Raw genomic sequence first — 16,113 nt, 5'->3', positions numbered from 1 at the left:
TAAAGTGTCACTTAGTCATACTGTTATTGAAGGTGAAGGCCAAATTAGGAAGTTGATCTTTAGCACTTAGTTGTAACAAGCGATACTTTTATGGATTTATTTTATAGCTAAAGCTATTTGCACACAATGTGCTATATTTGCTGTCACAATTAGTGAACAAATCAGTGACTCATCTGTTAAAACCTTTGTGCTTATTATTTGAAACAGAAAGTAACAATGATCTCTTAAATAACACAGTTTTAGTTGTTGCTCATTGATTGTTAACCACATCTGTGCTCCTTTGTTTGCAGGTGGTACCTTTAAGATATATCTTAAAGGTACACACAAGGATGTGTGTGGATTCACACACACACACAGTCTTGGACTGTGTCCAAGACGCTTCCTGCACTGGGTGTACTTTGACTCAAAGCCAGGAATGTTTGGGTTGGGTGAAAGCCAACTTGTCACTGGAGCAATGAATAACTTGAGCCTGCACGTGTCAACTAAGCACCTGTTCTTTCTCTAAGTAGGCTAATGGTGTACAATAATTGGTGACGTAAATACATAAGAGTTATATATTACAATGTTATATCATCCATATAACATTGTCATCATTGCCGCTCGAACATTTTTGGATAAATGTTATTTTTATCAAAGCTAAATTACAAAGATTATGTTATTGATTATATTTTGTGACTGATATTAGTTTCATTTCTCAGTAAATGAAAATGAAAGAATTACTGTGAGAAAATCAATTAGTCATTTCCTGGTTACTATGGTGTTACATGTAATCTGCATGGTAGATATTCAGAATCATAAAGATCACAAAGGCAAATGAAAAACAATACAACCATCATCAGAGTCTCTATCTCAATAAATCATGTTAAATTCTTCCAGGTTATCTCTCCTGATTGAAATAGCTTCTATTTCGTTTCTGCCTTGATTTCTATTATTTAAATGTTGGGTAGTTCATTTTTTTGTACCTAATCTGTACAGGTTTATTATTGCCAATCTAATACTGATTTGATTATGACAATTCAAACATTTGACATTTTTGGTAACATCTTTGTTTATGAGGCAGGTTTAGTATGCCAGCTTTTAATTGTTTCCTTATAAAAACTGACAAAACATATGCAACCACAGGATGGCTGTAGTTCAGGAGGTAGAGCAGATGCATGGTTCAATCCCTGGCTGCTCCAGTATGCATGCCAGCCATGCATGGGCAAGATCCTAAACCCAGACAAAAAAGTGTTTGTGTGAATGGGCTCACCCATCCTGGTGGAGACCCTGAAGTTCTTTACAACAAAACAAAAGAAGATTAAAAGTTAGTATGCAGCCACTGTCCCCCTTCATGCAAGACTTATATGTATGCAATAAGAGTTTGTCTCTTTATTCAGCTCTAAAATAAAACCTGCAACTCTGTGTGCTCTTTTAAAATGACAGAAAAGGCTGTGAAAAATTCGAAAACTACAAATAATCACTTCAAATAAGCTTAAAAAGACACTGAAAACATCATCATGTTTAAGAGAAGGGAAAATCCACCATGTATCACCTGATAAAATACTTTACATTTCTAAGACTTTAAAATAGCAATTTAAATTTTACAAGACTTAGAGTTTGTAATTTAATTCAGTTCAATTGTATTTATATAGAACAAGATCACAGGTGCCATTTTGTTTTATCAACAGACGGAGATGGATTATGAACTTGCAAGTCCTGGTGTGCTCTGTTCACTTTCAACCGAGGAACTCTTAACAAAAATACAAGAGTGGGGCTTAGATGTCACCGAAGCTGAAGCTCAGCGTTTCAGAGGTAAGTTTTATTTAAAGAAAAACGTAGAGTAATTACTAATTATTGGTTTAGCCTAGCTTAACGTATATTAGCAATTTAGCTAGTTTCGGCACTCTCTTAGCTCAAATTATGTCTTTTTACAAACGTTTTTACAAACGTTTCATGTGTAAAGTTGAGGTCACAGTTCTGAAAAATGAAAAATGTGTACACATAGTATTTGTATAAGTTTGAACTTATATATGTGGTTCGGCCACAGTCTATGGGTTCGGTAACCCCTGCGCAGCGGAACAGCGCGAAATTTGATTCCCTGGTAGCTGAATGCAGTTTACAGTTAGTGTATTAATGGTTTAATAAAATCACGTTTTTACATCCATTCCAAGGCCATCAACACACATGGGCGGCTGAATATAACGTTTAAAGGAAATATCTTGACACCGCACTTGTTTAAAATATAACAAGGGTATAACAAGGGTGGCAGCTGGGGTTTGATAGTCGCGTTTTAAGCAATGTGGGAACTTTTTCAGCGTGTAATCTGAGCTTGTAATACAGTCCTGTGGGTGTTATCGCTATAAGTAATCGGTCTGAAAGAACAGACGGCAGAAACTGTCGGAAATCTGGAGAAAGGAGTCACCTTAGTAGTGAATATTAACAAATTACAGCATTCTAGTCTTTTTTTTTTCTTCCAAACTTGAAAGGGCACAAAAGCATGCTCAGACTCTGCTCTCCTGTGTCCAGTAGTCCCAAACAAACATCTAAATTTAAAATGAAAACTTTGCATATCGAGAGGATTCACTCTAAAATTTGGTTTATTTTATTTTATTTACTGATTTTTTAATGAATATTTCTTTGAACTGAAAGAAGTTGTACAAAAGGTTTTAATGTGTGTGATATACGGTTTTTACCCATGTAAAAATGTGGTGATAAATATCCTTAGATGGAATTTAGAGTTTGTACTACCATTTATCTTGCAGACAATGAGGTTGATGGTGACACAGTTGACTGCGGTCTTACTGAGACTATGGTTGCATACCTTTTCCAAGGATCCTTCAAAAAGCAGGTTAAATTCAACCAATTTGTGTCAAGGATGAAGGAATCTTCAGTGACGCTGACTCTACAGACTGTCTCTCCAGAAGACTGGCAACCATCTACTTCGTCAACTTCAATAAGGTATTTTCTTATTTATAATGAAGTTAGTATGTCTGAAGCATACATGTTGGCCGTTATGCACTTTTAGGATTTAGTTAATATGATCATTGTTTCTACCATATGTATTGTTACTGTAGTGTTTTATACTTCAATTCATGCAATAAAACAAACACTTAACTGTTTTCACAGCAATGAAAATATTTTGAGACTGCCAGCCTCTTTTGAAATTCCAAGATTTCCAAAAATCTGCAACTAAAACTGGACAACAAAGAACCGTGCCATAAAATCCAAGGGACAGACACACAATAATCAGAGTTCTATATGAAGCTGTGGCACAGTATACTATGTAAGTTAATCAGGGTAATGTTAGCTTGTTGCTTTAGAAAAAGCTGAATCTGTCATATTGAAAATAAACGCTACATTACTAAGAAACAATAACTGACACTTGATAAAGTTTGTCAGCAGTTGCTCTAACACTTATGTTTCTTCTGATATTACAGGTATCCCACAAATTCTGAATATGTGTAAGCTGTGAAGACGCTGGTAATGAAGTATCCTTTCCTCAAGGATTGTGAGGAAATGGTTATGTAAGTTAAATTTAAAATTTGCATAAGGTTCCTTCAAGATTACAAAGTAAAAGTGAAGCTTTTTTCGATCTTGTTTTGTTAGTAAGACAATCTGTAGCCTCTCAGTAGGTTTGTATGAAGTATGTTTACTGATTCTTTGTTGGGTGTATTTTGTGTAGATTGTTTTACAGTAACTTATGTTTCTGTTCAACAAGCACACATGGCATATGTCTTTGAGACGTAAATTCAAATCAGAGCGGGCACCACTAGTCGACAGTGAGGCAGTGAGGCATTGTAAGGAGAAGTTTGGTTCTACGAGGAGAGGGCAGCCTAATAAATGTCAACGAACAAGTCAGAGAAATGTTTGTCAGGTTGGTGTGAGGGACATCTTGAGCTATAAAATGTTCTTGCATCTGTTATTACATCTAAAACTAAGGATTAGGGATGCAACTGTACCCCTTTTTTCAAACCGAAACAATACCAATACTTGGATTAGAGCACTTGCTAATACAAAGTACCAGTGCTAATACTTCTACCTCACAAAAATTATTAATTGGAAGGCGCTAAAAGAGGGTGAACTAGATTTAAAAACAAAAACAAAAACATTTTAAATATGACTCCAAAACTAAAATTTCAAGTTAACAATTAAGATTTTATGTGAAATTATTTCAGAGTTTCCATATTTTAAATATTGGTTCATGGTATCGGTTAACTTTAACCGATACGAGTTCTTTGTGATGCACAGATCGTGTCAGCTCTAATTGTATATTTAGTCTTATGTTGGGTTTCTAATCTGTTTTGACTTTCTCTTCTCACTCTTGCTTTCTTTCAAGGGACCATGCGTCCAAGGAGAGGATTTATTATCCATAGACGCCCACTTAAAGGTCTTACAGTGCCAATATCAGAAGATGCAACCAGATACCATGGTGGTTCATAACCGTATGCAGCAAACGTTTGCTTGGCGGCAAAAAGAAATTGCAGATGGTATGCTTGTGGAGGATGTGTTGAAGAAGTACCCCTTCTTAGGGATGCCTACTGGTGTAAGTCAGAAAGCTGAATTGAACTTGGAAATAGCTGTCACATTTAACATGTTTATAGTAGTAAATTTTATTTGCCCTTGACCTTGCTTTCTTCATCTGTCCTCTTTCCTTTTTTTTGTATGTTCATGTAACTTCTTACAGTATTGTTGTTAAATTCTATAAAAAATAATTATGCAGCACCATACATAATTAATATCAACTTTAGATTATTTCATTTTCATACACTGTTATTTTGTACTGAAAATGAATTTTTTACTTGTAGCTGTGCAACGAACTCAGGTGGATCCAACCAACAACGGGTAATGTAAGCCAGCGATTTCGTGAAGGGCTCTCATGTGTTGCAGCAAAGGTGATTGACCTTACACGAGGGAAAACCCCACTGTACCAGCTCTACCTTGATGCAAGAGAGGAGGCTCTCACTGATGACCTACCAGGTATTTGCTTTTTTTTTTTTAACTTCAAGGCTTCCATTTTATATAATTTTTATAGGTAACCAGAAATGCCAGATAAAATGCATGGGTGATCTTGTGTTTTTTTTTTTTTTTTTTTTGCAGATCTTGACACAAGGGCTGCACTTTCCTGCCATACGTCTTCAAGGAGAAACTGGATCTCTTTGTCATACTTGGAGAGGTGTGTGTATTAAAATATTTAGTCTATATAAAAGGAAAACAAATGTATCTTTTGTTAAGAGACTAAGATATTGCTTTCCTCTACCTTCTCTTTTGACTTCAAAGGTTCATCCTAAAACCCCCTATCCAACTGTTCAGCTACTTCATGAAGACTGGAAACCAGTGTTCTCCAGAAGCGCTCCAAACATTGTGAAGTTGGATGGCAGTGAAGTGTGCAGAACCTCGTGTATTTTTGAAGGAATCATCTCTTCTTTCTGCTTGTATTTTGTCTTCAACCTTGCTTACCCAAAACATCTGAAGAACACCCTGATTTTTCTCCAAAAGTACATTGTGAAAATAGATGAGGGTGAGGACCGGCCTCTGCCAATCACAGTCACCAGACAAATAAATCTTCTGTATTGACCACCATGCCTCAGCCATATCAGTGCTCCAAATGTGGCAGAAGAACCTTTAGTTTGACAAAGCTTATTCAGCACATAGGACTTATTCATTCCCATGACGCCAATTTTGATATAACTTGTGGACTCAGTGACTGCTGTTCTTCCTTCAAAAAATATGAATCTTTCAGACGACATGTGTATAGGAAACACAGAGAACAGGTGTTGTGTCCCCATAAAGACTTAGATGAAAATGAGCAGGAGGTAGTCAGTCCACACCCAAATGAATTTGCAAATGACATAACTGAAAATATTGAAACCCCTCCATCCTGGGATGAATTTTTGATAAATTTCAGAGACAATCTTTTCAAGTTCATTCTTAAGTGCAGAGAGAAAAATTCTTTACCAGTCTCTGTTCAGGAAGAAATTGTGGAAGACGTAAATTTTCTGATGTGTTTTTTCAAGGAGAACTACGATGCTTTTATAGCATATCATTTAGAGAAAATGGGTCTTGACGTGTCTTTGTGTCCAGAGCTTAAAAATGTCCTGCATTCAAATGAATTTTTGAGAAGGCTTCAACAGCTATTCGATCTCCTTATTTGGTCAAAGAACATTGCAAATCAAAGCTCAACATGACAGAGCCTGTTCATTGCAAATTAAGAGACTCTGTGGGTCATACAGTTGGCTCGTATTCATATGTGCCTGTTGATAAGGTGCTAAAAATTATCTTTCTCATGAAGATATACAAGATCACATTTTTCAAGTGGCAATTCGGAAACTGATGAATTTCTAACAGATTACTCTGATGGAGAAATCTTCAGACATCATCAATTCTTCAAGGATAACCCAAATGCACTGCGACTCCATTTTTATGAGGATGAATTTGAAGTACTTAATCCCCTAGGATCTAAACGATCCAAACACAAACTTAGTGCATTTTATTACACTGTAGGCAATTTGGACAAAAGGTACACTTCTCAGCAGAGACACATTCATCTAGCGTTATTGGTACGCTATTCTTTCGTTAAGCGGTGTGGTTGGCATGTTATCCTTAAACCTTTGCTTGATGATTTGGAAAAACTTTCCACTGATGGCTTTACTTTTACCATTGATAAAACTGAACACACTATTCATGCTGCTCTTGCAACTTTATCTTGTGATAATTTATCAGCTCACATGATTGGTGGTTTTTCTATGTCATTTAACACTGGTAGAATTTGTCGGTATTGCATGGCTTCTTATGAAGATATGAAACAATCCTTTGAGGAAGAAAGCTTTGTTTTAAGAACATCAGAGGTTCACCAGTATCATCTTGCACGAATCCAAGAATTTCCGGATGATAAAACAATATATGGTGTAAATAGTTCATGTCCTTTTGACAGACTGAGTTATTTCAGTGTTACGCAAGCTTTACCACCTGATGTAATGCATGATCTGTTGGAAGGTGTAGTTCCTCTAGTTATGAAACTAGTGATTTGTAAAGCCCACACTGAGAAGCATATTACAATTAGAGAGATCAATGAAGAATTGCAAAAAATGCCCATTGGTCAGAATGACAAAACAAACAAACCAGTACAGTTATCAGAGAGACTTCAGAGTGTTGGTATTGTTGGATCAGCATCTCAAAAGTGGTGCCTGTTCAGATTGCTGCCATTTCTGATGGCAGACCGTGTGCCACCTAATTGTAAATATTGGCATGTTTTTCTTCTATGTCGTGAAATAACAGAGATTGTAATGGCTAAAAAGTGCGAAAAAGAGAATATTTTATTGTTGAAGTTGCTTGTCCATGAGTTTCTCACAAAACTGAAAAGTGTATTTGGGGATGTAATTACACCAAAGTGTCATTATTTAATCCACTATGCAAGACTGATTGAAATGTTCGGCCCTCTACGTTTGTTATGGTGTATGAGATTTGAAAGTAAGCACCAGTATTTCAAAACGTTGTCCCGCAATTGTAGAAATTTTATGAACATTGCTACAACTTTGAGCAACAGACATCAGTTCAGACAGTGCTGGGAGTTTTCTAACAAAAGTTTACTTGGTGAATTTGAAAATGTTTTTGGAAAAAGTGTGACTACACCATTTTTGTCATTACCACTGGAACTGCAACAAGCACTGACAGTCTATTGTGGCTTTTCTGAAGTTGATAGTGCTAAGAAAGCTTTCCAGCGTGTGTCAGAAGTAATTGTGAACAGTGTCAAATACTGTGTAAGAGATGTGTTTGTCATTGATGTACTGCATTCAGAGAAGATTCCTCTGTTCTGGCAAATTAAGTACATATTTAATATTGACACAATGTGGATCTTTTGTGGAAAAATTCTCATTCCTCTGTTATATGACAACCATTTTCATTCATACAGTGTTAGAGTTGATAGTGAATGGACGTTGCGAAAACCTGGACAGGAAATTGATGTTGCAGCTTATGACACATACTCTGTTGATAACAGTTTGTATGTAACAGTTAAGTAATGTATTTAAGAAGGTAATAAATGTGACAAGTATTTTTGACTTTGTATCTTCAATTTTTCAAATCTTGAGAGGAAAAATATAGGAAATCTGTGTGTAGATACTGAACCTTTAGAAAGACATTTTTGTACTCCTTTTAGGGGTTCTTTTTGTACTTTATACTAAGGGTACAACTTTGTCCTTTAAAGTACAGGTTTGACGTGTAAAAGGTACAAATTACAAGGGTACAAATCAGTACCCACAGTTTAGGGTACAGAACGGTACCTTAGAGGGTACCACCCCAGTTGTACCCCTATAGGTACATTTCTGTACTTTAATTTCTGAGTGTGTGCTTGCTACGTGGGAGCTCACATTGAGCAACAAAAGTAAAAACGCGATACAGTCCAATCTAAAAAATATCTCAAGGAAGAGTTGTTTATGGTGGAAAATTGGTTCAAACATCAGCGAGGCTTGTGTTCAATTTAAAAACCCTGAAAACCTAATCCACATCTTACATTCAAATTAAACAATATGTTGTGTTAACAGCTCCTCTACTGATAAACACTGGTCCAGGGATTCTTGATACATGTTTCTGGTAGCCAGTGCACATGATATAATATCTTAATGATGTGGTTCTGTAGAATTGTAACAATAAGTGGATTTTCTTTGCCCCAAAACACCCACAGTCCTTTCTGGTTGTGTGTATTACTCTGTGCTTCATAAATATCTGGCAGCACTTATTCCTCAAACTGTGTTTAAAATGTGAGTTATTTGGTACATTCCTGAGTTTTCCAAAACATTTCATCCAGATTTGTAATCTTACTTATTTCATTAACATTTCTTTTAACCATTTTTAGCTAGATGTCAAACATATGAAAGACTCTTAAACCTAATTATACAACAACAGTGGTATAACCACTCTCAATAAAAGATGCCCAATAAACTAGTGTGCACCAAGCACCATAATGCAGGCTTTTGAACTTTATGCTAATGAGTACATGAAGTGTACCTCTACCTCTATAGATGAAAAGAGTCAGTATCATACCTTCTGGATCTGCTGATTTCTTTTTGATGTAGCAGCTCTTTACTTAGCCTGTATTATCAACTGCAGATGATGAAATCCTCTTTGTTTGAGAAAATGTCCTTAAACTATTTTTGTTCCTACTTACTGAGTTCCCAAGCTACTTCTCTAATAAGTGAATAAACTGTTTGAACAAGAAATCTATCATGGTATCATGGCATGGATGCATGATATTGCATCCATCTCACTTGGACTACTTGTTTCAAGGCCAGGTAGCAGAAGTACATTGAAGCTCTTATGCCTTCAAACTTATATTATTATAGATGACATAAAGTTTACCCAGTGATGCAACTGAGCAGTGCTTTAGGCCAGCTGACACCTCTCCTGGCCCTGCTAGGCACTTTGAGCCTTGCCAGCATGCTGGTAACCCTGCTGGTCAAAAGGCTCGCTGCCAAAACTTTGGTCTAGGAACTAACCAGATAAAAAAGGATCAATAATTTTAAATCATTCATTATTCAGAATTTTTTAATTGTAATTTTTCATCTGAGTGGCTTTTTGTTTGAGGTGTGTTTCTGTATTTATGGTAAGGTATGTAGTACATTTTCTTTAAATCTAAAGAAAATGATATATGCAGTATCCTCCTAAGACCCGAACTCTATCATTTTTAATTTGTCTTTGCTATTTGGGCTGATTGGGACCTGATGAATGTAAAAACAAGGAATTACGTTATTTTTTATTTTTTTTAAACTTGATTATTGTTTCCACATGTTTCCACATTATGTCCACATACGAGGACATTTGCTTTAAATTTCAATAGAACAGTGGCAGCATAATGTCCTTGTAAGTGGATATCAGGCCCTTGTAGAGCAAAATTGAGTATTTTGGTCTAGACAACCCAAAATGTGATGTCTATACTACATACTGCATACTGCATACTACTAATACTGCAATACAAAGCAAATAATTGTTGCAATAATAAATGTCAATAATATGAAAATGAGGGACATCTATGAATGTGTTTGCCTGCTTCCCGTGCAATACATACTACATTTTAGAGACCATATCCTTGTCCCTCTCTCTCAACCAACACCAAACTTACAAAATAAAATTACATTTGCATTATATGCGATATGTTTGTGCGACATTTAAATATAGTTACATGTTACTATTTATGCTTGTCAATAATCATCAAGCAAGTGTTGAAATTTTGAAAATCATTAAAAAGCTTATATTTAACAAGTTTATCTCACAGATCTTATCTGTCTTGCTGCAGATAAGAACATCTGCAACGAAACTATGCAATAAAATATGTTCTGTTGATAAATTCTAGGATGTGTCATGGAGCTATAAGTGCATCAAAACCAAGGGGGATTTTGAGTATGTGTTTCTTCCATCTAACCAGAAGCTACCTGACTGGCCAAATATGAATCAATCTGCCACTGTATCAGCTGGAAAAAAAACAAAACAAGGGAAGGGTTTTTTTTGTTTTTTTAAATGAGCTGTGTCACAGTCTGGCTGAGGCAGACTGTATGTGTTTGCAAGAGAGGACTCAAACGCAGACCAAAAACTGAACGTGACGTGGATTTAACAAAAAACAAGCCGTTTATTGAGGCTAGGAAACCAGGTACAAACAAAGGGCATAGGTGAAACTAAACAATAACCTAAACTGGGTGAACTAAAACTAAACATGAAAAAACCTTAAACATGGTGAACTGACATGGCAACCTGAAGTTGTGGACGTGGATGAGCAGACGACCTGACAAGGAATGACTGAAAGCACACGGACTAAATACACACAGGAGGATAATGAGGGAAGTGGGAACACATGGAGAAACAGCTGACACACATGAACATAACACGTCACAAGGAGAGAGTAAAACTAAAAACATTGAACATAGGAACACAGGACCCTTCAAAATGAAACAGGAAACAATGAGACACAGACATGACAACGTGAACTTGACAACATAAGACTCACAGACATGAAACACATGAAGGGCAAGGGAGACTTCACAGGGGTTGAAAACACAAGGGGGAACTAATAAGCAAATGAACATAGGAGACCTAATGAGCTTAAACATACAATAAACATCAAAAGAACTAAAACTCAAAACACTGGGTCATAAGACCCAGGATCGTGACAGGCTGTAACGTTCCTTACGTGAATTTGTAGGATAAAAATTTTCAGTTTTGGACTTTTGAAGTTTTTTTGTACACAGTGTGCTCTCTTAGCTGTTACATTTCACAATCAGCAAACAAAACATTTTACCAGATGAGTCACTGTCAGTTCATACTGATCATAAACCACACCTGTGCTCATTTGTTTGAGGAACGAGTGGCACGTTTAAGACATGACAAGTTTATCTGAGAACAAAAAAGGCTTGGCTTGATAACACTTGGATTTTGATCGAATGTTCAGCTTTTACTAATGCTGGGTTTTTTCATCCTCCTTCCTGGACAATAAAAAATATTTTCTGTTCCAAGTACACTGCTGTTTTTCACAGCCACATCACAAAATGTCACAAAATAGGTTATTATAAAATGTAAAACTAGTACAGTGAAGAAGATCATATAAACCTTGAAAAAAATTAAAATGATAGTTAAAGAAATACAATATTAGTCACATGATAAAATCTAGCTTCTCTATAAGAAGATTCTTTATGTATCTGTAATACAGGGAGTGCAGAATTATTAGGCAAATGAGTATTTTGTCCACATCATCCTCTTCATGCATGTTGTCTTACTCCAAGCTGTATAGGCTCGAAAGCCTACTACCAATTAAGCATATTAGGTGATGTGCATCTCTGTAATGAGAAGGGGTGTGGTCTAATGACATCAACACCCTATATCAGGTGTGCATAATTATTAGGCAACTTCCTTTCCTTTGGCAAAATGGGTCAAAAGAAGGACTTGACAGGCTCAGAAAAGTCAAAAATAGTGAGATATCTTGCAGAGGGATGCAGCAGTCTTAAAATTGCAAAGCTTCTGAAGCGTGATCATCGAACAATCAAGCGTTTCATTCAAAATAGTCAACAGGGTCGCAAGAAGCGTGTGGAAAACCAAGGCGCAAAATAACTGCCCATGAACTGAGAAAAGTCAAGCGTGCAGCTGCCAAGATGCCACTTGCCACCAGTTTGGCCATATTTCAGAGCTGCAACATCACTGGAGTGCCCAAAAGCACAAAGTGTGCAATACTCAGAGACATGGCCGAGGTAAGAAAGGCTGAAAGACGACCACCACTGAACAAGACACACAAGCTGAAACGTCAAGACTGGGCCAAGAAATATCTCAAGACTGATTTTTCTAAGGTTTTATGGACTGATGAAATGAGAGTGAGTCTTGATGGGCCAGATGGATGGCCCCCGTGGCTGGATTGGTAAAGGGCAGAGAGCTCCAGTCCGACTCGGACGCCAGCAAGGTGGAGGTGGAGTACTGGTTTGGGCTGGTATCATCAAAGATGAGCTTGTGGGGCCTTTTCGGGTTGAGGATGGAGTCAAGCTCAACTCCCAGTCCTACTGCCAGTTTCTGGAAGACACCTTCTTCAAGCAGTGGTACAGGAAGAAGTCTGCATCCTTCAAGAAAAACATGATTTTCATGCAGGACAATGCTCCCATCACGCACGCGTCCAAGTACTCCACAGCGTGGCTGGCAAGAAAGGGTATAAAAGAAGAAAAACTAATGACATGGCCTCCTTGTTCACCTGATCTGAACCCCATTGAGAACCTGTGGTCCATCATCAAATGTGAGATTTACAAGGAGGGAAAACAGTACACCTCTCTGAACAGTGTCTGGGAGGCTGTGGTTGCTGCTGCACTAATGTTGATGGTGAACAGATCAAAACACTGACAGGATCCATGGATGGCAGGCTTTTGAGTGTCCTTGCAAAGAAAGGTGGCTATATTGGTCGCTGATTTGTTTTTGTTTTGTTTTTGAATGTCAGAAATGTATATTTGTGAATGTGGAGATGTTATATTGGTTTCACTGGTAAAAATAAATAATTGAAATGGGTATATATTTGTTTTTGTTAAGTTGCCTAATAATTATGCACAGTAATAGTCACCTGCACACACAGATATCCCCTAAAATAGCTAAAACTAAAACAAACTAAAACTACTTCCAAAAACATTCAGCTTTGATATTAATGAGTTTTTTGGGTTCATTGAGAACATGGTTGTTGTTCAATAATAAAATTATTCCTCAAAAATACAACTTGCCTAATAATTCTGCACTCCCTGTACATAGTGAGCAATAACATGCCATAATAAAATGTCAGTCACCTCTGCACTCATTTCCCAGAAAAATGAAACCTTTAAGACATAATAACTTTATTTGAGAACAAGAAAGGCTTGGCTGGATAACACTTGATAAAATGCCCAACTTTAACTGGTCCAGAGTGTTTTCCCTCGCTTTCTGAACAATAAGATGTTGTTGCTGCAAAATCATTGCCCCTTTTCATAACCACATAAAACATTTAATAAAAATCTTAGTGTAAAATGTACAATGAAAGCCATAAACCCTGAAAACAACACCCATAAAACTACAAAAGAAATGTTCAAAAGAACAAAACTATAGACTGGAAGTAGTAAAACAATGCAACATTTGTGGCATGATCAAATGTAGCTTCGGGCTAACAAGGTGTACTAAATGTTTATGATAAATACAGTGGCTTGCAAAAGTATTCGGCCCCCTTGAACTTTTCCACATTTTGTCACATTACAGCCACAAACATGAATCCATTTTATTGGAATTCCACGTGAAAGACCAATACAAAGTGGAGTACACGTGAGAAGTGGGACGAAAATCATACATGATTCCAAACATTTTTTACAAATAAATAACTGCAAAGTGGGGTGTGCGTAATTATTCAGCCCCCTGAGTCAATACTTTGTAGAACCACCTTTTGCTGCAATTACAGCTGCCAGTCTTTTAGGGTATGTCTCTACCAGCTTTGCACATCTACAGACTGAAATCTTTGCCCATTCTTCTTTGCAAAACAGCTCCAGCTCAGTCAGATTAGATGGGCAGCGTTTGTCAACAGCAGTTTTCAGATCTTGCCACAGATTCTCGATTGGATTTAGATCTGGACTTTGACTGGGCCATTCTAACACATGGATATGTTTGGTTTTAAACCATTCCATTGTTGCCCTGGCTTTATGTTTAGGGTCGTTGTCCTGCTGGAAGGTGAACCTCCGCCCCAGTCTCAAGTCTTTTGCAGACTCCAAGAGGTTTTCTTCCAAGATTGCCCTGTATTTGCCTCCATCCATCTTCCCATCAACTCTGACCAGCTTCCCTGTCCCTGCTGAAGAGAAGCACCCCCAGAGCATGATGCTGCCACCACCATATGTGACAGTGGGGATGGTGTGTTCAGAGTGATGTGCAGTGTTAGTTTTCCGACACACATAGCGTTTTGCATTTTGGCCAAAAAGTTCCATTTTGGTCTCATCTGACCAGAGCACCTTCTTCCACATGTTTGCTGTGTCCCCACATGGCTTGTGGCAAACTGCAAACAGGACTTCTTATGGTTTTCTGTTAACAATGGCTTTCTTCTGCCACTCTTCCATAAAGGCCAACTTTGTGCAGTGCACGACTAACAGTTGTCCTATGGACAGATTCCCCCACCTGAGCTGTAGATCTCTGCAGCTCGTCCAGAGTCACCATGGGCCTCTTGGCTGCATTTCTGATCAGCGCTCTCCTTGTTCGGCCTGTGAGTTTAGGTGGATGGCCTTGTCTTGGTAGGTTTACAGTTGTGCCATACTCCTTCCATTTCTGAATGATGGCTTGAACAGTGCTCCGTGGGATGTTCAAGGCTTGGGAAATCTTTTGTAGCCTAAGCCTGCTTTAAATTTCTCAATAACTTTATCCCTGACCTGTCTGGTGTGTTCTTTGGACTTCATGGTGTTGTTGCTCCCAATATTCTCTTAGACAACCTCTGAGGCCGTCACAGGGCAGTTGTGGAGCTGTTTTGCAAAGAAGAATGGGCAAGAATTTCAGTCTGTAGATGTGCAAAGCTGGTAGAGACATACCCTAAAAGACTGGCAGCTGTAATTGCAGCAAAAGGTGGTTCTACAAAGTATTGACTCAGAGGGCTGAATAATTACGCACACCCCACTTTTCAGTTATTTATTTGTAAAAAATGTTTGGAATCATGTATGATTTCCGTTCCACTTCTCACGTGTACACCACTTTGTATTCGTCTTTCATGTGGAATTCCAATAACATTGAATCATGTTTGTGGCTGTAATGTGACAAAATGTGGGAAAGTTCAAGGGGGCCGAATACTTTTGCAAGCCACTGTATAGAGAGCAATAATATTTAATGCAAGTATCACAATTGCTACTTCTGTTCACATAAATCATATGATTACTGTAATCCTGAGTGGATTCACAAAGGACTTGAAATGAACAATAAACTCAGATGATTCTTTTCATTATCATTATGCAGGTGAATATTGATATGAATATATTTATATTATACACTATAATGAATATGCCATTCAATCAGTCTTATAGTTCCTTATCTGTGCTTAAATTTAGGTATAAACCTGACAGTTAAAATGCAATGCATATTCATTTAATTTTTAAATGAATAAAGATGCTGCTTTCAGAGGTACACTCATGATGAGTTGAAAAACAGTGCTTATTCTCTTGCTGTACTGTGCCATAATGTGATATGTAATACAGCAAATGCCTGAAATCGAATCAAAAGCAGGTACATAGGTAAGAGCACAAGGAAGTACAAATATGAAATTGCTCTACAAATGATTAACAGTGAGGAATTTTTTCGAGTGATAAAATGGCTTAAATGTGTTACCGACCCCTGTCATGGAAACATTAAACTACTGGAAAGCCCCATCATGAAGACACATTATCCTGCTGGAAACGTCCGTCAGAAGATTAGTAGACAGTTATACAGGGATGAACATGATCAGCATTGGTGTTTAAACAATGCTGTGCCCAAACCCCTCATGTTGATGTGGATCTGGCCCCTAAATGCAGTCCGAAACGTGGGCATGTCACGATTTTCAGTGGCAGAGGACCCAAAATGCAAAGGATGAGAACGAAACTAGATTTTTTTTTAAAGCATGCTGTTTATTATGGCCGATAACAAAACATTAAACAA

General features: G+C 37.4%; 1 protein-coding gene across 1 annotated transcript; it reads left to right on the top strand.

The window, feature by feature from the left end:
- Positions 1 to 3,676: 3,676 nt before the first annotated feature.
- Positions 3,677 to 6,088, top strand: LOC120441381. Its single transcript, XM_039616106.1, has 5 exons — positions 3,677 to 3,853; positions 4,316 to 4,522; positions 4,785 to 4,956; positions 5,077 to 5,152; positions 5,257 to 6,088. Exons 1-5 carry the CDS (start codon positions 3,680 to 3,682, stop codon positions 5,342 to 5,344), a joined length of 717 nt encoding a protein of 238 aa, XP_039472040.1. The 5' UTR covers positions 3,677 to 3,679; the 3' UTR covers positions 5,345 to 6,088.
- Positions 6,089 to 16,113: the final 10,025 nt, after the last annotated feature.

The sequence above is a fragment of the Oreochromis aureus genome, linkage group 8, assembly GCF_013358895.1.
Source record: "Oreochromis aureus strain Israel breed Guangdong linkage group 8, ZZ_aureus, whole genome shotgun sequence".
Classification (NCBI taxonomy): domain Eukaryota; kingdom Metazoa; phylum Chordata; class Actinopteri; order Cichliformes; family Cichlidae; genus Oreochromis; species Oreochromis aureus.
Note: the sequence above shows the minus strand (reverse complement) of the source record. Positions and strands in the feature narration are given on the sequence as shown.